This window comes from Vanessa atalanta, chromosome 16, assembly GCF_905147765.1.
Source record: "Vanessa atalanta chromosome 16, ilVanAtal1.2, whole genome shotgun sequence".
NCBI classification, from domain to species: domain Eukaryota; kingdom Metazoa; phylum Arthropoda; class Insecta; order Lepidoptera; family Nymphalidae; genus Vanessa; species Vanessa atalanta.
The window spans coordinates 5,247,612-5,268,712 of NC_061886.1; the positions used below are offsets into that span (position 1 = coordinate 5,247,612).

At 32.1% G+C, this 21,101-nt stretch overlaps 2 protein-coding genes across 2 annotated transcripts in view; both read left to right on the plus strand.

The window, feature by feature from the left end:
* The first annotated feature begins 991 nt into the window (after positions 1–991).
* LOC125069992 lies at positions 992–1,765 on the plus strand. Its single transcript, XM_047679649.1, has one exon. It carries the CDS (start codon positions 1,022–1,024, stop codon positions 1,700–1,702), a length of 681 nt encoding a protein of 226 aa, XP_047535605.1. The 5' UTR covers positions 992–1,021; the 3' UTR covers positions 1,703–1,765.
* A 3,401-nt stretch (positions 1,766–5,166) lies between these two features.
* Positions 5,167–21,101, plus strand: part of LOC125069736 (long-chain-fatty-acid--CoA ligase 1) — a 57,398-nt gene continuing 41,463 nt past the window's right edge. Inside the window, exon 1 of the mRNA XM_047679300.1 lies at positions 5,167–5,196. Within this exon, the coding sequence (XP_047535256.1) occupies positions 5,187–5,196 (10 nt within the window). The 5' untranslated portion in view covers positions 5,167–5,186. The remainder of the gene's footprint in view (positions 5,197–21,101) is intronic.

Below are 21,101 nucleotides of genomic sequence, written 5' to 3' on the forward strand. Positions count from 1 at the left end.
CGACCCGTCCCGGCTTCGCGCGGGTGCAGTGCTGATACTAAATATACTACAGAATGTCTTACAACGTTTACAGCTTTTTTGTCATTAGACAATACAAACCTATGTCCCTGCGTTTTACATATTCTGTAACATCTTCGAAAATATTCATTTAAATTACATGGTGTATAGAGCCTTATTGATCTATATTAAATGCACAATGTATTTAAGGCACTTAATTGAATAGAGATTAATGCTTTACTCCATAAAATCCTTTCGAAAATAAGATATTATTTCTTGTAAAAAGTAAAGGATAAAAAATTGTTAATGTGGGTCATCTCTAAGAGATAGACATACACAATCGCGGAAGACCTTTTTAAAGTTTACAATACAGTAGTACATTATTTTGACCTATCTCGTAGAGTTCAGCCAGCGTTTGCAATGTAAGCGCAAAAAAAAGATGTATTTATTTAAGACATCACTTTAGAAACCTCTAAAATTATCAGTGTTTCTCTACTATATTGTGCAGGTATTATACAAATAAACCTTTACCTTGAACCAATCTATCTATTATAAAAACCGTATCAAAATCCGTTGTGTGAGTTCAAAGCATACGAACGGGACAAACAGCGGTAAGAGACTTTGTTTTATACTCTGTAATGATTAGAATACACGACTTGCTGATCACGATTCGAAAATGTTGAATATCGCAGCAATTATGGAGTTATGCCACATAATCAAGCGATCGGTATTCTACCGAGAAGTTTCCCAACCAAATTTTATAGAAAACTTTGAACCTTTCAACTTCATTATTTATTAAAGAAAATAAGAAAGTTCGTATAAACAGGTATTACCGCTACTTCTATCGCAACGCGGCAACTGATATTTTTATCTCAGCTTTATTTTGTAATTGGCCATCTGGCGCGACGAATACGCTTAGTGACATTTTCATTTTGAAGTTTGCAGTTTTGTTTTGAAAACGATAATAACGTCAACACGTAAAACGTAAGTTATCTTTCTGCTATTTTTATAAGTTTTTTTCAAAATGCCGTTGGTAGATATAACTAATCCAGCGGTTATAATATTTCTGATCGAAAATTATGAAAAGGAAAACCGGTTACGTCTGAACTGGATTCATAAACATTGGGAACAGATACAGCAAGCGGCAACGCTTACTCGCGAGCCGACAAATTATTTTGAAACTGACGTCATAGCTCATAATATGGTGGGAGGTCTGCCTACCATAACTAGAGATCACGTTGTTGCTGGTTTTAATAGACGAAAGACTGCCATACGAGACGGAACCTTCATACCTGGAGTCCAACATCTCCGCCACGGGCATTCCATTGTCGACGTCGGTCTCGGAAACTTAAAAGAAGATCCAAGACTTGAAAAAGCAGTCGATGATTTAACTCCTGAACCTATTATGCGGCCAGTTGATCCAAATTTAGAAGAAATGATATATAAATCCAAACCCGAATTTGGGCGAGTACAATACTTAACAAAGCGTGGTAAAATCCTGCCGGAAAAAAAATACTATTTTGCTGAATGTAGCAATTGCGAATACGGTTGGCGGATCAAGGATAGTGCGTTACGCGAAAAACCGCTGCACGGCAGGTGCTGGCATCTAACTAAATCCTTACGCAGTCGAGTCGGTCCGCAACCCGACCCCTCGCATTATAAATCTTCGGAACTGCCGGGGGCATCGACTTGCACTGGTATTTAGACAGATGGCGCTACTTTACCAATGCATGTATATTTCAATATATTGACATAAAATTTTAGTAATTAGCACTTACCTTTATGAAATTTAAATGCGTAAGTAATAGGTCATTTCTAATCGGTTTATATTTGTATTAAATTAATAAATAAAAATGATATTTATGAATTAATAGCAAATTTTATAATATGTTATAAAATATCTTCAGTCTATTTCCATCAATATTAGGGTCTAAGTGCGCATGTCACTCTTATGTATCGTTAGCCCTTTTTATTAAGAAAAGGCAGAAAGAGACAGCTAATAACCTAAAAATGTACGCATGCGTAAACGTATTTTAGGGGTGAAAAATTCGTGGCATGAACTACGTTCATAGTTACGTTAGGCGCCGTAAGGGTGCCTTTTATAAATATAGACAAAATAAGACACTAATTCTCTGTGATTTTAATAATTATCTCGAATACCTATTTATAGGTACATAACAAGAACAATATAAACGTACCTTCAGCTTTAATTATTATAAATATTGTGTGAATATTAGGATTAAAGGATAATAAAATATAACATTGGGATATGTGAAAAAAAATATTGGATACGTAACTTAAAAATTCGAGTAAGTTTGAATTACATTTCAATAAAATTAGCACATAATTTCTCACTAATAACATTTCACTTTGCTTTTAATTGTTTAATGTCAGCAATCAGCATTATTTAATATAAGTATATATTCTTGCCATTGAACTGTTTAATTAAATTCATCGGCCTTACATAAGTATTATAATATCATTTATAATTAAGGAACTAGCTATTCATAAAGTAACACACATTACCGAATATAAACATCTGCAAAAGTTTTATTTCATTATCATATATTCAGCGATTTTAATACCCTACTACAAAACGCAATATTCGTCAGCATAGTTTCGAACAGGCTAATGTTATTTGCTATAGGGGTTGTGATTCATGAACCTTGGACAGGTGATTAACAGTTAATGTAGTCCTTATCGATACAATGCGTGCGAAAAGGGCCGAAAATATTAGGGGCAAATTGGGCTCATATCACCCTTTTTGAAATTAAAGTTGTACACCGTTTTTATATTTTAGTAATTTATATTACGTATATTCATAAGTTTTGTAAAATCAAGAGCAATATAGATAACTGAGATTTATAATTCTCTCTATCGGTTGAAAAATTTAAATTGTACTTAATAAACTTATTTTGTACAATACTTAGGTAGTAAACAACGGAAATTGAAATTTGACGCCGATCGTTTCATATAACGCTGTTCCGATAAACGTTTCTATTTTTACATCGTTTAATTGAAGAATTGTGATACAGTGACACTTTAAAAAACAATGTATTGATAAAATCTAATTTTGTCTGTGTCTAATTTTTATTATATATTATCGTCTTTTTATTTGTTCTTATTAATTAATTGGCTTATTTTTTTAAATTTATTTATTGTGAAGAGATTTGGATTATACGTTTAACGATAAAAGAAATCTAGAAAAATTGAGATTTTATTATACAGTTACTTGAATATAAAAGTCGTTTGATGTATATCGCATTGTCATTGAAAATCTAGATTTTCTTATATACATAAACTTTTCTGAGAGAAAAGAAAAACATCGAAGTGGTCCTGAGGCACAGGTAATTGTTATAATTTAACAAAATTGTAAAGTAAAATTGATATTTTTTATACCACTAAATAAATTATTAATCAAAAAATTAACAACTTGTCTTTAAAATCAAAATTGGAAATAAAAATTATATCTTTGTTTATTTTTTATCAATAATCAGATGACATATTTTTAACAAAGATGGATTGTCTAATTTCTATATTAGTTCTATTTAACTCAACTATAAAATACTTTATGATATACAAAAATTTTAATAATAATTTGAACACTAAAAAGTAAAGACAACCTTTTTTGTCGATTTTTTTTTTTAATTGGCAACACAATTAATAGAATTCAATCCTTCAAAGAATTAAAATATATGGCGCGTGAAAAAAAGAATGATTAAATCAAATATGAAATGTCAAGCAATATTGACATTTTAAATGGTATCTCGATAAGGTAAAATTATTATATTTTGTGAACTTATCAACAAAATCTATTTAATAATAATTATATAATTATACGTTGCTGTTCAATGTCAGCTGTATAAGGATACGTGAGTAAAGTTTAAAGAATATTTTATTGTACGTTAAATATGTCATGAAATTTGAAAATAATTATTACTTAATAACTTAATAATAACGATATCGCTTGTAATGAATATTTAAAATGTTAAGTTAATTAAATAAAATTATTAAAGTTCGGTTAAATTATTATTAAAGTAGTTCGGTTAAATTCAATTTTTGTTTATAAAATTATGGTAAAAACAAAGCTTTTTATAGCTATTTGTGCCTTGGCTTTTATTGTGGATTTTAGATATTTTAAATCATTTATAAACTGACGTTTAGTATTAATAGCATACTCATCAATACTATTTAATAATATGAAGACAATAACTGACCTTGAAAACCATATAAAATATAATTTTAGTTATTCAAAATATATTAGGTATATCAATCAAAATCCACTTTAAAATAAATTGAGTTATAATCGTGGATATAATTTCGTCACTGACCATTATTAAAATAATATTTAGGTACATTGAACAATGTCAAAATCATTAAATCTATGAATTTTGTTCAACCACTCTACGTTTGTTGATCACAATGAAACGATTCACGTATAAAAATAAAAATCTAAGTTAACCTTAAAAAAAGTAACGCGTGTGTTCAATATTTCGGCGACATTTTTGTGCGAATCTTTGTTGCTTTCGAACAATATAAGTGTAATAACATTTTATCGTTTATATTAAAAACAATTACGATATTTTTGATATTCAAGTATTAACAAATAAAATCTTCTCTTATTTGACGTTTGTGTTATTAAAGAGAATAATACGATACGTATTCCGAGCTGCTTTATTCCGTATACAAAAATAAATATATAGACTATTTTCATCTCTTTTGTTATATGTTATTATCACTGGCATTACAATTCTCTTATTAAGATAATCAACGAAGTTTATTTCACTGAGCGCAGCTGGCAATTCTATGTACCGGTTTTAATACAGGAGTACTATCCTATTAGACAATTGATTTTGGTAAAAACCTTCACTTATAAGCTCTAGAAACCTATATGCACAAATTGACACTTGAAAAATGTTAGTATTACTTGAATTTGTATGTATGGATATCGTGTGTACTATCTCCGCTCTCAACATTTTTCATAGTAAAATAAAAATATTTATTTTCATACCGTTTTGTAAGCACTTCTTATCATACACAGTAACAGCAAGTCGACAGCGACGGTCTAGTTTAGCTTGTATACATTTATTTTGTGATAACAATTGACTACTGTAGTTTCACTTTGTGTTAAGTTAATCGTTGAATTTGTTTAAAGGTTCTGTGATTGAGATCGTATCCGGTTCAGCGCGATGTCAAAATGTAAGTACAATTACTTTATAACTATATAAAATGTTGTGGATACATTTATTCATAATTCTCTGTATTTGTAAAAACACTCAAATTAAATATTGTATTGTGTTAATAAATTAGTCATATGAAATGGTTGTACGGGAATACGGTATATATAGGTGAGGGCAACGAAAACCTGCAGAGACTACCCGTCGGGGCGACACAGTTGCATAACATGGCGTCCCGATATGACGGAAAGGGTACCATTGGTTTTTAGTGTGTAGTCTGGCACTTGGCCAGAGGTCTCACACACCACTCAAAGTGGTTGCATAGACGCACTCACCAGAGGAAAAGAGGCTTTGAACACGCCCCACGCTTATTGGCGCCAATATAGAGAAGATTGGCGCCAATAAGTTACTAGTTTTTCCACGGCCTAACTCTTTGTATTTTTAAGTTATTTAATGAATAGTAAATCGCTCAGTGTTGTGAAAACAATAATGGATTTACACAAAGAAGTATATATATAGGAGTTGGTGGCATTTTAATGGTGGAAGAAATGGTATATATCTATATTCAATAAAAATCAAAACATTCTTTATTCTTGTAGACTCTTATGAGCTCTTTTGAATCGTCATGATACAATGTAATATTAAATGGAAAGGTACAACCGACGTTAGGGTCAAAGGTATTCGTATCATTACAAAAAAAATAAAAATATTTTAAGATTAAAAAAAACATTAGCCATAATGATATTCAGAGTCACGCATAACAATTTTTAATTTTATCTTTTTTTTGTCATTACTGCACACGAACTTCAGGAATAAAAATTTACTTCTTTCGATAAAATCCTTTATGACGTTACTTTGTTTTTTTCGTATTATATAATACATACGACGATATTGTCTGTACGTGAACCATGAATTTTAGATAAGAAACGACCGCAATGCGACGATCAAAAAACTTTTACCCATCATTGTTTTCTTTTTTCATTTGCGTACCCAAGAAACGAAACTACGCGTTCTGTCTAGAATACAATTTTTCTCATATAAGGCAATAAGTCGCAATATTCACGTGTATACTTATTACCACATCTAGCTTCGAATTTAGAATTTCGAATCTAGATTTCGAATCTTCTCAGATTTTCGTAGTTTTTTTTTACAAAGTCTGTTTCTGTAATTATTAAGGCTTATTCTTATAACGTTCTTTCTAGTCTTCTTGAGAAATTATCACATAGAGTGATGTATGTCACAGTTGATATTAAGTGATTTAATGAAAAAGTCATTTACGAAATAAGTGATCATTTGAATTATTAATACTTAATTGTGTTACTAAGATATCTGTTGCATGGAAGCCAACTTTATATATATAATTGAAAGCTACTAAATGAAAAATATAGATTTAGACTAATGGATTGGTATTGTCAGTGGAAAGGAAGAACGGCCAATCACCAAAATTTTACTTTTGCGAAATTACGTTTACTGATTCGAGTTTAAACATTCTTTCCCAAAATTACCATATTGTTACATTAGCGTTTCTTCCATTTTATCGACGACACGCGTGGTATAGCACTACGGATTTCCTAATTCCAAACTGCCACTGAGAGTTGTACATAAATTATGATTATTTTATGTAGGTATATTGAGTTACTTTTATTGTATTACTACGGAATTTGAACTTGGAACATCGGTATCTGCAGCCTTATAAGTAGCTAGATGAGTAACAAGGCAATCATGTCCTAACGTTACATATAGGTCACATATACCTCGCGCTGTCTGAATATCCGCGTGCAGAGTTATCTCTACACATGCCATACGATGATGTCTTGTATAAAAGGACAATTGGATTACCTTGGAAGTTCGACAAAATTTAACATTATACAGTAAAATTTACAAAACTTGTTTTGGATACTAAATGTGACTGGATCTTATAATAACCGATAGTCCAGATTAATTTAAAATTGTTGTCAATGGTTGTTGGCCTGCTGCCGTGATGTGAAAAAGTCCTTTAACCTTCTCCTTAATAGGAAGGTAGGCCTTAAACCAGGAGTTGAACATATACTGGCTGATAATATACTATATAATATTTCCTAGCGAGAGGTTTACAGGAAAAGCTATGTAATGTAGTCAAATAATACGTTTATAACAACAGACCGGCGACATGTTATTGTACCTTAATCACAAATCAAAAAATTTTAAAAAGTAAATAAATTTAAAATCAAATAACTCTAGGATTGTGTTAAAACTTTACCCACTTATTAAAAAGAAACATTCCACATCAAATATTAATCTACATGTCAGTGTTCAGTAGAACTATTATGTAAGGACAAACTTGAAATTGACTGCAGAAAACGGTCGTGGAATGTCAGAAAGTTATATATGCGATAATAATTTTTCAACTGAAAGGATACACGGGTCAGAATTGCGTATCAATGTAAGTCGATATTCAACGTTTCGCTAGTGATATACAAAATGACTTCTAACAGAATAGCTCTTCTGGTAAACGAATATTACTCAAATAGATAAAGTAATGGATCTATGCAGACGAATCAATTTAAACACACGCAATGATAATTCAAGTTCTTTATGTATTTCTTATTTGAACACAAGATTTTCATTAGTATATATAAAACTAGCTGAAGCCACGACTTTGCCCGCGTGAAATTCAGTTGGTGCCAAAAATCCTTTGAAAAGAACTTGCGTACAAACGCTCATCTACTTTACCCTCCTTTTGTCCATTTTTGGGGCTCAAGCATATTTTGTACCGAATTATATCAACTTTGCTTCGACTTAGCCGTAAAACAATAAACATACAGACTGAGCTACTTTCGCATTTATAATATTAGTATAGATGATAATAAAGAACTATGGATACTTTCGTCGATGGGTTTTGGTTTAAAAATAGACGCGGTATAGATACTGTTGATTTATTGATTTCGTATTTCGTACAAATTATACGATGTCGTGGGTTGTCAGTTCTACAAATAACGAAGGGACGCGCGGTTGAATCATCGATTTCGAAGACTATTCATTAGGCAGGTGTGTATATTGAAATGGAATACCTAAGCAGGTGTTCCGTCTGGAAATGTTATGGTCGTTTTTGTATATTTTATATTACTGTAGGTATGGGTGGGTCTCCTGTTGCTAATTTCCTGCCATTTTGACTAAATTCGATGTATTAAATGAATGACACTTTTACAATTTTTAAATTTGAAATGGTTCACATTTAAAGAAAAAATCGTTTTCAAATAAACATTCTCAATTCACGACCGTTCTGCTAAACGAATTAGAACCTTTTTACATTAAACGTTCCTGTTACCAGAAACAATACCTAATAATAAAAATGTATATCGAGTTTTGGTTCAGATAATTATATATAGTAAGTGGAAAGCTAACATCATGTATCAAAGAAAAAAAAAACAATACTTTCGAAGTCATAGTATAGTAACAAATATAAGGAATGCATTACATATGAATTCATTATTATGTCACAGGTAGTAATTTTAAAGCCTAGAAGACGAAACCAGATCATAATTTGTACGATTTTTCTTGATAATGAAATAATAAAAATTCATAACGTATGACAGTTCGATTTTCGCTTCTCGTATACCTTTTCTTGTAAAATCGTCAATTAGAGATGAGATTTAAGGTTTTCATACAAATAACTTACTCGTACCTACAGCTACGAAATGCGCGTAATTTTCTTATAAATATTCAACAAAACTTGTTATCCAACGTATATGAATATTACGATACTATGACGTATAAAATTTGAAATATTTTTTGTTTGTTTGAAGAAAGACTGACCAATGCGAAGCGTGATAGCGAACCAAAAAGATTGGTGTGCATTGCACTCAGTGCAATTATAGTGAAGGCGTCGGTCAGCTCGACCCGTGCACGAGGTTTGTGGGGCACTACAACCGGATCTACACCACCTACATCTGAATAAGATGCGGAATTAGAATGGATGGAAGAGACGTGTCATTGTCAAGAGCGTTACTAGGGCGTTGACATTACGAAACGAGATTGGCAGGCCATTGTCGTTACGAGTTTTTTTTTTTAATTTAACGCATTTAATTAAAATAAATTAAAAAAAAAAACAAAGTTGAGAAATATGCTTAACTAATTATTTCATACTAACAATAATAATAACCGTGATTAAAATGGCTATATGTCGTAACAATGTAAGATTAATTTTAATATGTATTTTTAATAATATAGTTTAGATAATAATGTCAGTAAATAATTTGACGACTACGTAGTTTATATTTCTGTGGGGTCGTGACGTCACACGAGTACTGTTGGTATTGCATAGTACTTTACTTCATAATGGGCAGTTTACAGTTAGTTGCGTGGAACATAAGAGTTTGTCGGCCATGATATTATCTTTCATCAAAAGCGGATGCGATCGTAATTGGAAGTTTATAATGAACGTTCAAAGTATTTGCTATGACTTTATCATTTAAAAATAAAAGCTATGACGATATTTGATGTAATTCAAGGTCAAAGAACTCTTATAGTGATACGCTATGAGTAAAAATATGAAACGATTTCTCGCAATCCATTTAATACAAAGGTCAAACATGTATACGGAAGAGTTTAATATTAATACTATATATTGAAGTTGATATTTTATAAAAATAAGTTTAAGGATTGAAAGCTTTCTGAGTGACTTTGCGTGGTCGTACTTATATTATTTATCAACAAAATGTAAAAGTCGATAACATTACAGAAAACAACGTCATTTTATATTATTTTCGTTTCCAATTCTGATTCAACTCCTGAATGATTCTTAAATTAAATTATAAATATGGCAGCACTTCACTTAGCGTAGCGTTTCTTCAGTCGACAATGTGTAGAGGATATATTACATTTGCACAAATAGCGTAAACAGTAATTACGTGTTTCCATTGGCATGCCTGTTTTTAGTTATCTAGTTATACACTTTGTGTTGTGACTTTGAGCTAGCCCGTCTGGATAGGTACCATCCATTCATCACATATTCTACCGCCAAGCAACAATGCTTAGCATTGATGACTTAGAGCTTAAAGGGTGAGTGAACCAAAGTATAACTAATGGAACAAGGGACATATAATCTCAATTCCCAAGGTTTGTGACACATTGACAATATAAGAAATGGTTGATTATTTTTACAGCGCCTTTGGACAGTGGTGGCCGCTAAGTTTCAGGTGGTCTACAGGTCTAACTTTCATAATAAAAAAAATATATAACAGAGTCTGAACTCTTAAATCTTCGAATAATATATTTTTTTTTTATAATCTTGATCTAAGGCTTCACCCGTTTAATACTAATGCTCTAACCTCATAGCGTGTGATGTTATAAAGTATATACATTTCTTAAAAAACGAGAAATAAGTATTAGTAAATCGAACCAGTAGATACGGTTATTAGCGTTAAAACAAACAACTGTTCACCTTTATATAACTACCTGTCCGGGCTTCGCAAGGGTGGAATAATGGACTACATAAAACTTTTATACTGGACGAATGACACGCAAAACGAGATTCTTGTGGCCCTGAAGGCCTTCAAAAAGAGAACCAGAATTACAACACATGGTTTAGAAACGCAGGAATAATTATGCAAACATTATTTTTTATTTATATTAGTAGATTATGAAGAAGAAGCTAGCAAAGACGTAAATTCATCGTACATTAACATAGTTACGAATATATTTGACGGTCCAAACTTGATTCGCACGTTTAATTGAATTCAGTTAAACGTGCGGACGGTGATAAAGTTGAAATATTGACGATTCAAAAATTCTTTGTTGTAAAGTTTACTTGACTGAAATAGATTGGATTTGGATTCATAGAATAATGTTTGCGAATGGACCAAATATTCGGTGAAACAAAACGCAAACACGATCTCGGTTTTTACATGTTTGACATGGCGTTACTAAACAGTAGAATTAAAAATATACGATAATACACCACAAAGCTTAGAATATGTTAATGTTATCTATAAAAAAATATTATATTTTTTCCGTATTTCATGCATTTACGCATCATTCGTCTGATTAAGCTAATTGTTGCTCGTGGGCGTCGTCTTACTAACGAAACCAGCTTCAATTTACTTCCTCCACACCCTTACCGAATCCATTACATTAGATCAGTATTTAAGGCCTTGTACTTGTCATCGATGGCCTTTTGACTATCAAGGACCTTTTGACTACATTTCATCTTTTATAATTGTTGTGTCTGTGCGCTTGTCTCTGTTACTGTAATTGTAATATTCGCGTTATCGTTGTGCTCCTACCATGATATATTCTTATTAATTTCCTGTGGAAGGATAGGCAAACCGATAACTTTGAAGTAGCAAATGCCCTTTCGCTATATTTCGGTGCTGTTTATGTGGTTGGCATTTTCGTCTAGATTCCTGGCATAGTAAGTACGAACGCCAACCATATCGAATTGCTTACACAAAAATTTATGGCATTACTAAAATATGCCAGCTTTAGTTTAGTGATATATATAAAAATATAGATTTTGTTTACCTATACCTCTCAAAAGCAATTGTATCAAAGAATAATTGCAATTTTAAAATTAAATGTGATAAGTTTAATTTTGTTTGGTTCATTAAAAGGCTACCTAATAAATATTTCAAAAATATATTCATAATGTAATTTTAAAAATGCTAATTATAATTGTAACGCTACACAGAAATTATTTGTTTATGAATGTTAAACAAACTGACAACAGGCATATCTGAGATCTCATAGATCGTTTCTTATATAATGTAATAGAACATACTTTAAATTTTACCACGAAATTAAAGTTTCGGAGACGCTATCGCCTACATACCACATTCAGGATATTTCGGAGTCCAGACGACGAACTTCCAAAAATTTGTTTTGTTTTTGCTGGTGCGTCTGGACCCTTAAGTTTTCGAAGAATTTCTTTGTTCTCTAGTCGCAATCTAAAGTTATATAAAACAATGAAAAAGAATTAGACATTTAATAGTTACTTTTTGATTTTGTTTTACTTGATATCGTTAAAAAGACGCACACAGACTGTGGGTAGTAACAGTGGGTACATTTCTTAAAAATCATTTATTAATTACTATTATTTTGTGTTTGCTCAATTTCTTTAACATTTTTTTGTTCAATTATAATAAAAATATAAGTACTTATATCATCCCCCGAAGAATCAACCATCAATGAATGATAATTTCGCAATGTTATTTGCAACTTTGAGGAGTATCACTTGGTATATTACCTATATTTATAATTATAAGTGTTAAGTGATAATTTGATGGTGTACTTCAATAAATAAATAAAGGATACTTTTTCAGGAATAATAATAACTACGAGTATAGCCAAAAACTTTACATACCATGAATAATCAAAATTTTGTAGATCATTTCAATATAGGTTATTTATTAAGTAATTTAAATTACCATAAACTTATTTAAATTAAATAATTACAAATATATTTTATACGAATTTCATGGGGTTAATTTCATGAGGTTTTAAGTATATACAAAACAACAGCAATATTGCGTTGATATTCTCTGGACCGTGCGATATACTCGTGGTTCTTGTATAATACCTACATGTTTGTTATTACGAAATATTTTAAATATTAACACCTGGTAGAGGTATCATACCTTCCATGTTGTCGTTAAATATGTTAATATTTTGACAATTGATCTATATATTATATTTGTCATGAACATTATTATAAGGTTCATATAACGGTTTACACAAGTTACAAACACACGAATGTTAACCAGCAACGTGTCCGAGCCCTAAGCAACATCTGGTATTTAAACGAAGCTGCGTCGACAAAACAGATTGCTAGGCATTTTATTTTTTCGGCTCTTCGAAATTTTCTAATTCCTTGAACCGGCAAACCAAAAACATAAGTTGCCAAGTTCATTGACCCCGCAATCGTCAGTCCGGTCCTGGCACACAAGAGATATGATTCGATAGATAACTGTAAAGATATTTTTTATCGTTGACGAATCGAGGTTATACATTTGATTCGTGTTCGAACTATTTTTTGCCTAGAAGTTGATTTTTTTTTTAATTTACATCGTAATCATGATAAAAAATTAACTGTGAAACAATTTTATCACTGAATCGCAACAAATTGGTACCGTTAATTTTGTATTGTCAAAGATTCCCCAACGGATATTTGAGTAGGAAGGCCATTGATGGAAATTTAATTTAAATATTACGTATATTATGAGAAACCTTGCCTTCGTTCGACAACGGTGTCGGAAACGGTAAATTTTTTATTATGAACCAAGTGAAGTGAAAACGGCCTTTTGATGAGTAAAAAGTCCACATACCTCGTTATGTTAATTAACTATACATTCCCGCATAACCTTTGTTTCCATTATGTATCCTCTACATTGTCAACAGCATTATGTATAGATAAGCGATTTAGAATTGAATACAATGAACAATGGTCAGTTTGTTTTTTTTTGCTCAATTATTAGTAAACTGGGTCAGAATCATCGCATAACTGCTCATGACGCAAGATCAGAAGATCGTAAGTTCAATAGCTTGCTAGTACTTTGAATCTATACAATTATATTCAAGTTTGGTTTATCGAACTGATTAGAACAGTTTTCAAACTTTCTAATCTAAGGTGATTCCTCCGTAAGACCCAAGACCCAAAATTAAATCCGGCCAGTAAGTTGATGATGATAATTTCTGGCGGCAGTCAAGGCGGCCATTTTTAACGGAGATTAGCCAGATGCGCAGGAGTTGCAATGGTGAATAAGTGTGTTCGCAAATACTGTTGAACCCTCAATTCCCTTATAAATATAATCAGACACGACAGGAGAGAATTAAGTCTAGGGATTAAGGGCTTTACGTGCTGTAATCGGAAATTCGAGTAAATCTTGACTAAAATCTCCAAAAAGCTTTTATTGGCTCGGCATTAGGATGTGCCCTACCTGGATTATAAGCTATCCAGTAAACCAATGAGGCCATTAGTATACTTTAAGCTTAGGGCGCGGGTGTGGACTCCATAGGTTCGATTCCCGTATTACTTAATGGGTCGTTATATAATATATATGACTATTGTTATGTGTCATATGATTGTTGTTATGTGTTGATTTTTCAGGCATGGTTTGGAGATTTTAATCTAGTATTAACTGTAATTGGTAGTAGGTCTTGATGCAAGGTTCCACCCACTCATTAGATAGTCTACTGCCAAACAGTAATACTTAGTAATTTTTGTGTTCTGATTTGAATGGTGAGTGAGCCAGTGTAACTACAGACACAAGGGACATAACATCTTAGCTCCCAAGGCTGGTGGAGCATTGGCAATATAAAAATGTTTAATATCTCTTAAAGCACCTACAGGGGTGAAGTCCGGCTACCTTATTTGATTTTTATCAAATTTAGTCAGTCAAATGTATCTTAACTATTCTCATTTCATGGCGATAAATGCGATTAAAATGCGCTGAAGGTTTCTTGCCGTTGTGCATTAGGATTATGGCTCTGTGACTTTTCAGTAATTACTACGTACTTCAACCTTTTGTAACAAAGGATGCCATTATGATTACCAGATATTTTATCCAGCTTTGTGTAGACCGATCTGTCTTGGTGAATAGAACGAACTCATCTATTCTACCGCAACAGATCAATACTTTGTATTGAATGAGAAACTGTAATTACAGGCCAAAGGTCAGCTCGGAAGTATCTAAGATGACTATGAATGCGCAGTCAACCATGATCATTGGTCATACGCGCATTGACAGTGTAGTCAGTGATTTATACTTATTGCTGTGTCTAAGATAAAACCACCAGGTGGCTTATTGATCTGTCGTGCAAGTTCAATCATTTTTTGAAGTATATAGTTAATGATACTATTTCACAAAATAACATTTAAAATTATGTAAAATACCTTTTAAAGTTACTCGATTTCAAAACACTAAGAATGTAAAACATTTGCAAAATAAGCATCAATGATGTTTACTCGACACTGTTCTAATTAATTCACCGTGCTAAGATATTTTGAAAAGCATAAACAAATTGACCTCGAATTCAGCGGCAACCAACCTACAAAACATTTTGCCATTCTGTATTATTTAATGAAAAACATTGTATTTTCTATATATATTTAGTAGAGTCCATTTACTACTTAGTCCATTGATCATTTGGTGAAAAAATATCTTCATAGTTCCATAAATCTTCTCTCAATTTAACTGGAGTTATAGTAGTATGCCCTCGTCTTCGATTCTTTTCGGTCAGCACTCCTATGGAAATTGTGAAAAATATATAAAAAGACTATGCTTTTCGTGATCTATAATTTAATCTTTACATACTGTCTGTGCTCTTGTTTAATTTAAATTTTCATTGCTTACGTCTATACCTCCGAGCTCTCGGCTCATGTAAGTGCTTCCATTAAGGTCTGACGACTGCAGTCATTGCTACGAATATATATTTTGTTGGTATTGATTTTCGGGTCGTATGTGACGGCTATACTGTTATTTTTTATTTTTTTTATAGAATTAGCATTAGCAGCCTGTAAATTTCCCACTGCTGGGCTAAAGGCCTCCTCTCCCTTTGAGGAGAAGGTTTGGAGCATATTCGACCACGCTGCTCCAGTGCGGTTTGGCGGTATACACATGTGGCTGAATTTCGTTGAAATTAGACTCATGCAGGATTCCTCGCCGCCTCGCCTCGCCTGTTTTCCTTCACCGCCGAGCACAAATTAAGCACATGAAAATTCAGTGGTGCCTGCCTGGGTTTGATCCCGAAATCATCGGTTAAGACACGCGTTCTAACCACTGGGCCATCTCGGCTCATTTTTTTTTATTAATAGGATAAATAAGATACGAGATACCGATAATAAATTTAGAAAATTATTCATGTTTCAAAATAATTAAATCATATCTATGTATATAAATCGGTTACGCGCTTAATATAGAAAATATGGTCACAATTTTTGAATGTAAACATCGTTGACATAATTTTTTTAAAACATTTAATAAATTTATATCTTTCAAGAGCATTAAGAGAAAGCGCTTTTGAACTATTTTCTTCACTATTAGGTAGTATTAAATGAGAAAATAATTTACGTATAATATAATAATAAATTACTAGGTTATCGATTGATTATTATTTTTAAAATAAATATATACGTTCACATTTTGATGCACAAGTTGAAATTAATCATTCATAGATTGTTTTCATTTATTCTTAGTAATTTTTTAAGCAATTTATATGTTTTAAATTTCGGATAAATATAGGAACACCGTTTAAATATAACCAATATTCAACTACACTATACAAGGGGTTTTAATTTGTGTTAGGTACCACCTACTACATCATATATTCTACCACCAAATAGCAATATTTAGTATTGTTGTGTTCCGGCTTGGAGTTTGAATGAGCTAATGTAACTAAAGCCACGAGGGACGTAACATCTTAGTTCACAAGGAAGTTGGCTCCTTATTGTTGAGTAACGATTAATATTTCTTACAATGTATATGTGTAGTGGTCACTACTTACCATCGAGTGATCAAATGGCCCGTATCTTATTATAATATTATTTTGTATTCTGAAGACTCTGAGATCTTAAGACTCAGTTCAATTGGATTGAAAGGTTTCCAAAATCAAAATAGACTATTCAAGTAGGCTTTTACAAGCACTTGTGAGTCGTCATTTTACAAACTATATTAAGTGAAGCTCCAAGAACCACCAGTTCGGAATGTAGATTCTACCGAGAAGATCCGACAAGAAACTTAGTAGTTATTCTTTTTCAACATTTATAATACAAATTCATTCCATATTCGAAGCTAGGATAATGCGAACATAGCAACGTGTTGATGTTTTTTTAACGACTTAACACGTTTTTCCATAACATTTACTTTAACGTTCATTCAAAATACAAAATTTATAAAAAATGTGATACTGTATCGAGAAAAGTATTTAAAGTAGATTTAAATAAAGACATTTCATAAAAATATAAATATTCTATCCCTTATAAAGTTATTCTGTAGATATAATAAAATTATACATTATTACCAAAATACAAAAATAATGAATTAAAAAATAAACCACGACATAACATTTAAACCATTTGGTCTAAACATGCACATGCCACAAGTATTGGTAAATTTGATAATTTATTATTTATGTATGGTAATGAATAACGTCGAATCTGTCATGTTGCTCTTTGCCTAGTATGCATACTTGTACCTCCATCTGCACACCGTTACTCGGCACAGTAACCGCGAAGGGGAGATTAATGTAACAAAAGTGCGCCAGCGCATAAAGGGCTTAATAGCTTATACCCATATCTAGTAGACAATATTCCACTTACGAAGCAATAAACATTTCTCAGTGTGTTACAATGTTACCAATAATTTTATTATTGTTACAGCTAGTTCCTTAAAAATGTGGTTTATAATGAAATTGAATATTTTATATATAGCCATTTTTCACATATATTTTTAGATTTTATTGTATTTTATTAACGTATTATGAGAATTAATATATTCGGTAATTAAATTAAATAGTTTACGGTAAATTTTTATCAAATTTTAACTGTTAAAAGTTATTTAAATTATAACAGTTAAACGCTCGCATATGTCTTTATTACCAGAAAACATTAATGCTTAGATAACAGTAATTCTTCACACTAAGTATTGAATTGTTTTAAAACTGATCGCCAGTGTGTGTAAGACATTGTAATTTAATATTTTGACACTCTGATACTTTTGAACATGTAACAGATATATGTTTGTCTATGAAATGTATAATTGTGAAGTATAGATTATCAAAAGTGGGCCAAATTTGCCTTGCCCGTTCGCTCGACAAAGCTTTAAGCTCGACCGGTTGTTAGGACATCGACCCCGCAACCTACTGTCTCAGTCGGAACATATCGATATTATTATAAAACGATTATATTTTATTTTAATTACGTATTCTAATACTCGATATTGAATAAGCGGATTCAACGTCATTTTTAACTTCGTTTCGAAAATGAAGAAGACTAATTAATAACATAACTGTTGAAATTATTTGTATTTACTGTTCTTCGCGTAGTGGAAGAAATCATTATTATTATATTACGAATGTTCTTCTAGTCTTTTCATTTTTAATTGATAGCACTAAAGCTGGCCAACAACTTAACAAAAACCGTTAATAAACAGAGGAATAGAGTACTAAGCTGTTTATCTTTGCCCATTTAAATATAGATGAGGTATTATATAGATATGCATACTACGTTAGCATATGTATTAGTAGCCTTAAAAGCAAAATATACTCACGTTTTATCAGCGCAAAAAAAAAGCTTGAGCTCATTTCCTTTTATTTTGATATTCTGTAATCGTTAAATTAATGTAATTATCATTTATGTTGTTATTGAGTCTGTATCGTTTTTTTTTTTAATAAATATGTGCAGTAACAGTGGCCTGTCAACGCTTCCTTAACTGAGGAAAGTCAGTGCACCAGTGTCTGCGCACACTTGCGCCATAAGTTATCTCCTGTGCCGCATTCGTTTCGCTTTGACGGTTCTGTGCTAGAAACCATAACGCAAGTGTCTACGAGAAGTATACAGATACTCAAACAGGATTATTTGGTACAAACAAGCGAAACAAACAAAAAAATAACTTTTGTTTATAAATTAAATATTTTAGTTATTACATATAACAAGAACTATCTTTAGTAAAAATAAAACATGGATTAGAATTACATTCTGTCCCATCGGTATTCACTTTTTCAAATAGTTATAATTAGTAGGAGTCCAGTTAATCATCATCACCTTCATGTCTCGACAAAAGAGCATCCTAGGCTGCGTTTTCAATCCACATTCGTCACTCTCGGACTCGTCTGTTCCAACGATGGACAGATCTGGGTGTACGTGATCATCTCAGTGTCATTTTATGATCATTTAAGAAGCTATAATGTGACCACAGGAAATAACCTAAATGTATAGTTATAAAAAAACACGTGACGTTCTGTTGGCGTTCTTGTTATTGTCGAGTAGTGTGGAGTTGCGCGGGGGGGCCTTGATATCACAGGGCCTAATAATAATATTTTAAAAATAATTCTTATTTCTTTAAGAATTTAAGCATGATGAAAATTTATGCGAAAGTAAAATAGATTCTTCTCCAATGAAGGCTTGAAGGTTTGGAAAGCTTCAATTTTTAGCCACTGAAGCCCTTCAGTTAGCTTGAGCTTCGGATCAACTTGTAATTAGCATTAAAATATACTACAATTATAAAATAAAAAAAATACGCATTCATTTTTATTTGACTTCACATTTATAAAACATTAAGATAAAATTATTATTTCAAAAGTGTACTTTGAACGCGACTATCCACGCATAACAACACAGAATATAGTTGTTTTGGTTTTCCTGAAGCGTGCTCAGTGCGACACGCTTATCCTATTTGTATAATATTACTTCTGTTCTGTTGTCCGTAACAAGCACTGCACGCAGCATATTGTAAAAGCAAGTAGCAGCTCTAGACTCGGAACCGACCTACATCAAAAATGGCATCACATAACGTATCACCTTATAGTAAACTTCTTAAACGGAACTTTCAAGGAAATTCAAATGAATTGAAATGATATAATAACAAGAATTTAAAGGTCTCGTAAAAATCAAACATGAAACGAATAAATAAAATGTAGGAAGAAATATGTATTTATAAACAAAAGACGGTGTCTGTACGGTACGGGTTATTGGTAACTTATGGTTAATCTCATTTATATTCCAATGGGTTTTTTATGTTATATTTAATATAAAATTAATCTTTAATCTGTCATCCCAATGCCATTACCATCTATCTCTGTTCTAAGTTTTTATCGTACGTAACATGACGCGATCCTAGAAATGGCGACGGCTTTTGCATTCATCGCTTGCATCGAACTGCAGTGGGCAAGTTCAAGGCTGGCCGCTTCCAATTGCAGCGCACACGCATTAATTCAGCTCACAAACGACTACCATTGTCTATCACTCGCGGACCGGGGTCAGAGACCCCATGAAGGATTAATGACACTATTGTGGGGAGTTATATGGTCTATCCTTTTTTTTCTGCAGCCACCTGCCGCCGCTGCAGTTGAAGTATTAAAGTATAAATGCGGTTACAAGTGTGCTATTTGGAATTATATTACCTATTCAGTGTCTTACCGAGTGCGCTGTCAACTTTTATTGCTGTTTGTACATTTTATTATTCAGGAAGCTTTTAAACGTGATTGTCATAATTTTTTTTATCTCGACATATTCCCGCAACAGTTTTTGTTTTGTGAAATTGTTTTAATTTTTTCGCATTAATGCAAAAGTTTAAATCGAGAACGTTTCCTATATAATTAACTGTCAAAACGTTTATTCGTTTTAAATTGACATGATCCACGTCTCTTATCTCACGGTTCTGTCAAATCTCTGAATGTAACGTTTGTCTATAATTAAAGCGTTGGTTGGTCATATTTTTAAACGACCACTAGACTTATCCTTGGTACTAAATTAAAGTTATTTTTATTTTATAATAATATATATTTCTTTCCGTCCGAGTGCTAATAATATATATACAGCTGTTGACATAACCTCAGCTATTATAGAATTTTCAATAGTCAATGTACATACATTTGTTTGGTGGGTGGTATTTTTTGAGCGCATCGTATATAACTATTCGGCGTTAATAAAATGTATTTTATACAGGTTGTTTAGCGTACCTAATATATATTTGTACACCATTCCTCAAACTTGTTTGTAGTCTGACTATGGACGAATTTGCAACAGCAACTCTCGAACACTGTAGGGCTGTGTCTATTGGATTGTTTGTATCAGTGGGCATGTGATTACATTCCTCCATGCGTCACCATAACCGCATGACTTGATCTCGATTGCGCTGAACGTGACGCACAGACCCACGCTCCTATGATACGTCTGTTTTGTTTTTAATCTGTGAATATCAGCGTTTGCGTTTGCGTAGGTCATAAGAATAGTAG